The 6457-nt window shown below is 32.1% G+C and overlaps 1 protein-coding gene across 2 annotated transcripts; it reads right to left on the bottom strand.

Annotated features, from left to right (window-relative positions):
- Positions 1 to 397: 397 nt before the first annotated feature.
- Positions 398 to 3346, bottom strand: UGLYAH (ureidoglycine aminohydrolase). Of its 2 annotated transcripts, none has more exons than XM_079029414.1 (13): positions 3109 to 3346; positions 2897 to 3025; positions 2615 to 2702; positions 2460 to 2536; positions 2326 to 2365; positions 2176 to 2242; positions 1863 to 1948; positions 1697 to 1778; positions 1553 to 1609; positions 1406 to 1444; positions 1247 to 1317; positions 845 to 898; positions 398 to 707 (listed from the first exon to the last, which is right to left on the bottom strand). In XM_079029414.1, exons 1-13 carry the CDS (start codon positions 3164 to 3166, stop codon positions 638 to 640), a joined length of 918 nt encoding a protein of 305 aa, XP_078885540.1. In that variant the 5' UTR covers positions 3167 to 3346; the 3' UTR covers positions 398 to 637. The 2 variants fall into 2 exon arrangements, with proteins under 2 accessions (XP_078885540.1, XP_078885539.1); XM_079029413.1 differs by having other exon boundaries at positions 2897 to 3031.
- Between the last annotated feature and the right edge of the window lie 3111 nt (positions 3347 to 6457).

Consider the following 6457-nt stretch of genomic DNA (forward strand, 5'->3'; position numbering starts at 1 on the left):
AGCAAAATACACTAATGGATTAGGCACAAAAGTACCATTATAGTGTAAATCAACTTTTGGAAAAACTTGATTTTCGTCCATTGAATCAAAGTGGTGTTTTGAGAGAAGGGAAGGGTGAGTAATAAGGTACTGATTGAGAACATAGGGTGAGAATGGAACCCTAATTGTTGTTCTTCGTAAATGAGGTTTCTTCCTAAATGAGGATGGAAGAGGGTAATTCCACATAATTGCCACGTAACTAATTTCATTTTTCTTAAAATCCCGTAAAACACAAAATGATCGGCTTAACCGGCATCAACCGGTAACGAGGATTTAATTTACACACAAAAACAAGTTCAAGGGGAAAATGTGGACAAAAAAAAGGCAGAGACTAAATATATACAAACCCAATACTATGTTAGCCTTTTAAGTCATTATCCCTTCTTTTAATTATATTGAATATGGGGCCCTTTGGAGTCACATCAACCCATGATCTAATTAGCACATATGAAACAAGATACAAATCGACTTACATAATAGTTGATTGATACAACCAAATCTGTGTACAATTTCAATTGGATACCCGAAGCTTTCAACTCCAATAACCCATCAGATTCTAAAGTAATTAAACTCCATCTACATTGTCTTCCACACATGATTATAACGGATTCCTGTTCACGTCTTTGTAGAGCAAATAGCGTGTGGGAATTTTACCAAGTGCAGCATACCTGAATAAAAAAAATAAAAAAATAAAAAAATAAAAAAAAATAAAAAATAAAAAAAAAAGATTCAAAAAATATAATGCAATTTGTTTGATGCACTCAAAAGATCTGATCTAATTCAATATGTTCATCAAGTCTCTTACCATTGAGGCACAAATGGAGCCATCCAGATGGCATCTCCAGCCTCAACTGGATACCTATGTAACACAAACTCAAATAATAAGGTAAGAAATAGCAATGTAATTTCATGAACATGTGTGTTATAATAGCATCGTACTTTCATTTTTTTCAATTATAACATTGTACTTTCAATTTTTTTTCTTATCAAAACATTCTACTTTGAAGAAATTTACCCTATTATAGCAGTAAAAATTGCTTTGTATTTTTATGATATTGCTATAATTGGATAAGTATTTCAAAGTACAATGATATAATAGGAAGAAATGAAATTATGATGCTATAATAAACAAATCAAAGAAAGTACATTGTCATTTCTTGCATTTATCAAAAGTGAAAAAAATTGTTACTTTCACCATGAAACTTACCAGCTATCACCCAGACGATAAATGCCTTGTCCTTCTAGAAGTAACAAACCATGCTGATTATAATGGACTTCCTGCCAACAAAAAAAAAATAGTTTTTGTTTTTTTAAGACTGTTGAGTTAAATAAAACACATTTTAATAAGTGATGACTAATGACATACTTTTACATTAAGAAATTCACCAGGTTGGAAGTCCATGATCTGCATGATTACAAATTTCAGATTGTTGAGTTAAATAAAACACATTTGATTATTAGTCAAACACATATAAAGTAAAAAAAAAAATTTAAAAGATAAACTATTGCTTACATGAATGTTGAAGTCGTAAGGCAGAGATGTAGGAAGAAGCTTCCTCAGTTGGAATACCTAAAATGAAAACAGTAAAAAAAAAAAAAAAAAAAAAAAGGTAAAATAATAGTAAAAAAGTGGACTCTTGTTAAAAAAAGTACATGCCTCTCCAGGGGTGTCAAGAAGTGGCTGCTGATTGGTGGAGCCAACAATCGGCTCGGGTATATGATCTTCCAGGTAAGCATACCTACACAAAAGTTAAATTACTTTTTTAGCCCTTGTGGTTTATAATTGATAAACATGTAGCTTATAGAGAAAAGGAATAACATACCTTCTTTCAAATACAACAAGTGTAGAAGATTCATAACTTTCAAAGTGATGCTTTGAGTTAGGAGGTAGGTAAGCAAACGAGTCTACCTACAATTCAATGACAAATCTAACTATTGAGTAAAACATTTACTTAATTGAAGCATTTTTCCCTCTTCTTTATAACAATGACTTTCAGGAATGCTATTCAACTTCAAAATTTGGCACAAAATGTGTAACTTTAATATGAAATCATAATCACATAAAATTATTAAGGATAATGTTCATATAAATCTTACTACAGAAAAGAAAATTCAAGATCAAAATGGGTCGTTTACCATCAGTGTTTGGCAAATTCCTGAAACATTAGTGAGTGTCACCAAACCTTGAACCACAAATACAAACCTAAATGATAAACATAAATTAAAACACACACAATGATTCAAATGAAACTTGATTTGATTATAAATTGAGGGGATCATTAATACCTCTCAACATGTTTAGGAGGTAGCCCTGATTTTGAACTTTCTGCATAAATGAAACCAATTATTTTGATCATAAGGAACTCGTTCATCATTAGGCTTTACAGAATTACTAATCACAAAGAAAAATATAAATGCACCTTGCATCTTTGCAATATACATAACAAAATGAGCTCCCATTGCTGGCGAGACTAAATAAGCCCCTAATGTGTTGCTCCTGTCAAATTAGAGAAGCTTACAATTAACCTATTTAGTAAAAAGAATAACAAACATGGATTCTTGAAATTCAATATACCACTCAGGCAAAGGGCTAAAAACATGACTTTCAGGAGTGATTAAAGCATGATCACTCTTATACACGCTTCGAGTAAACCCTGGTAAATCTGACAAACAACAAATACCCACAAATCATCATTCGCATAAACACCATATTCATTAGGATCGAGTAACCCACAAGTTTGCAATTCATCAAGTATAAGCAGAAATACACATACACACACGAACAGAGTAAACAGAACAATATTTTGACAGTCTTTACTCTTTAGTCGATTCCTCTGAAATCAAACAGCGCACTGACCTTGTAGATGAGTCGGCGAGAGAGTGGGGTTGGTGACTTTCGAATAAAGAGTTTGGGCGTTTGAATTGGATTCGATTATGGATGGAGCTATGCAAAACCCTTGTTCGGTAACAGCGATACTGAGAAAACCTGTGACTTATGAGACATTATAGGACATCAGTTTTAATCAAGTTAAGGGGGAAAAAATAGATGCCTTTCTGTCATGGATTTACCAAAAATAGTTGATAGAAGCAAGAAAGACTTGGCGAAAAATGCTGAAAAAGACTGCATTTTTCAAGGATTTTAGTGCACTTCTGAAAAACTTTGCTTCTGGGTTGTGCGCTTTCACCTTCTTCTTGGCAAAAGAAGAACGCAGGTACCAATATTTTATGGTTTGTGGTCAGAGAAAGAGAGAGACCCTGTGTTTGCCTATTGGCCTTTTGTGGGAGATGAGTCAGCTATCAGAGTGAGAACTGAGAACCGGTAACTGGATCTTTTCCAAAAAATACTTGTACATGATGACGATTTTAACCCCATTTTCTTACGTTCCATCATTTTCCCCCACAAGCTTTGGTGAATGTCATTTTCGGACCTTAGATAGTTAAAAGAGACAACATCAAAAATGGTCCTTCGGTTTGTAATTTTTTGTGGGAATAGTTTCAAACTTCAAAAATAGTTTAGAAAACTGGAAATATGGCTCTTGTGATTTGTATTTTTTTAGTGAGGTCCAAAAAATTTAAGTTGTAAATGGTTTTTATTTGAGTGTTTTATTAACCATTTGTTTTGGGGTGTAAAACGTGGTGAAATGATAGTTTTATCTTTTCTGTATTTATTTACTATCAATAAAATACCATTAAAAAAAACCTTTAACCCATTAATATATAGGTGAGCAAAAAAAGAAAAAACTAAAAAGCAAAAAAAAAAAAAAAAAAAAAAGGTGATAACATCGAAACCAAACATAAAACCAATGATTTGGGTTTTGGTTTCGGTTTTTAGATATGGTAAAACCAAAACAAAAAACGAATTGGAACGTTAGTAAATGTGTTTACAAAAACATATATTGTGTGGATATAGTATCCATACAACTAGGGACGGACCCAAGAATTTTCCGAAGAGGGGGCAAAAAAAATTTATAACTTTTTTATGGGGGGCAAATGTTTTTGATGAGTCAAAATATATAATTTTGAAGGGTTAAAATATTTTTTTTGAAAAAAAAAAACCCTATTTTTTAATGAATTTTTTTTGTTGTGGGGGCAATTGCCCCCATTGTAGGACCGCCCATGCCTACAACCAAATAAAGTCAATGCAACCCCAATTAAAAATTGCATTAACATGTGAAAAGGTTGCGTTTTGTCTAAAGCTACATTTTACCAATAGTTGCGTTAGGCGGAGTTGCATTAGAATATGTAACCTTTTACGAAAGATTTATCATAAGAATGCAACCTTTTTTCAATGCAATATTTTTTACATTCAAATGCAATGAAATTGGTAAAGATGTGGTTGCTTTATTGGTTAATGAATCTAGTGATGTATCGAAAAATGAACAAATGGCCTCGATTTTGAGATATGTCGATAGCCTTGGAATTGTGAAAGAATAAGTCATTGGAATTGTGCATATTAAGGATACATCCCCTTTGATCTCTTAAAGAAGCCTAAAATGAAGTTGTTACCTGTAATAAGTTGAGTATGATTCAAATAATTGAAACTTTTGCTTACTATGTATTTTAACCGAATATTATTCGCTTTATGTTATATATATTTTTTTAATAGGTAAAATGACAAGGTTACGATGGGGCAAGCAATATTCAAGGTGCATTCAACGATCTAATAGCTTTGATATTACACAATAATGATTTAGTGAATTATGTACATTGTTTTGCACACCAATTTCAGTTAGTTATTGTGGGTGTAGTAAAAAAAACATGATGATGTTGGAGACTTCTTTAAGCAAATTTCTTTGGTGGTTAAAGTGATAGGTGGTTCATGTAAAAGAAAATACATGCTATGGGAGAGTTAAAAGAAAAGACATGTTATGGGAGAGTTATAGAGAAATGGTGCAAAAAGCAATTGGCAATGGTGAACTTGAAATCAAAAGAGGGTTCAATCAAAAGAGAGTTCTCTTATTCGAGCGGGCGACATAAGATGGGGTTCACATTACAAAACAATTACAAGTTTGATGAACTTATTTGATAGGTTCTTTAGGTTCTTGCTTATGTTGAAGAGGGGGGATTCATTTTAAATAACTGAAATCAAGCATACAATATTTTAAGATATTCAAGACACTCGATTTTGTGTTTTATTTACATTTGATGTATGAAGTTTTACACCCCATGGGCGTATTGTTAAAGCATCTTCAAAAAAAGATCAAAACATTTTAGAAGCGGCTTCTTGGGTTAGAGAGACAATATGTGCACTGAAATCTTTAAGTAACATGGGGCTTGATAAAACTTTGTCGAAGGCATTGTATTCTTGTCAAATACATAATATTAATATTGTGGATATGATCAAAAATTGTGTCATTCCGAGAGATCGTAGGACCAAATTTACTAATCAATTTCATTTTGAAGTTGAAATTTCAACACGGTTGTAAATATGCAAATTATAAAATTTGGGGATCGATTTAGTGAAATAAGCACCCAATTACTAGATTGCATGGGGGCTTTAAGTTTGTGTGATTCATTTGCTAAATTTGACAAAACAAAGTTGTTGAAGTTGAGTGAGTTGTACAAAAAAAATTGATGATCCAAAGAGGATGCAACTTGATGGTAAACTTGATATATATTATCCCTCTTTACATAAAGATGATTGCTTCACTAGTTTGAAGGGAATTTCAACATTTCTTGTTTGATGGTGGAAATGGGGAAACATCGTTCTTATCATATGGTTTATAGGTTGTTAAAGTTAGTTTTGATTTTACCTATCATGACTACAACAGCCAAAAGATATTTTTTTGGAATAAAGCTTTTGAAGATAGACTTGCGTAACAACATATATGATGGACTTGAGAAAGAAGCCCTTGTGAAAGTTAAGATCGAAGATATAATGCATCAATTTCAAAAAAATATGTACGCTTAGATGTCAAATTTAAACGTAAGTTCTAGAACTACTAGTTTATTATTTTAATGCACTCGTACTTTTAAATTTGTTTGTGTCATTATATCTTATCGGAAAAAAAAAATGGTGTCAATAATACTGTGTGTCTGACCCCTGGATAAATTTATGGTGAATTATAATTTTACTTAATCGGCCATTAACCGTCTTAATGGCTTTATGATAATCTATAGAAAGAAGAGGTTGATGTGAAATGGTGAGATCTAAAATTGTCACTGTGATGACTAACGTGGAAGCTCATTTATTTATGTCCTAAAATTCCTTGAACCTGATAGAAGGTTTGTGTGATGTCCTAATCTCAAGGTTTGTGCCAAAATATACCCAAGTAGGAAATGTAATTGTTCATTTTTTTTCACTTTCAACTGTGCAAGAGGAAAGATTGTAAATATTTAAGATGGATGAACGAGGAAGTAAGTCGACAAAGCTACAAAGATTGTAAATATATGCGTCATTCAATGCAAAAACATGAGA

Source organism: Lactuca serriola, chromosome 3 (assembly GCF_051521515.1).
Source record: "Lactuca serriola cultivar US96UC23 chromosome 3, Lser_US96UC23_V15, whole genome shotgun sequence".
Classification (NCBI taxonomy): domain Eukaryota; kingdom Viridiplantae; phylum Streptophyta; class Magnoliopsida; order Asterales; family Asteraceae; genus Lactuca; species Lactuca serriola.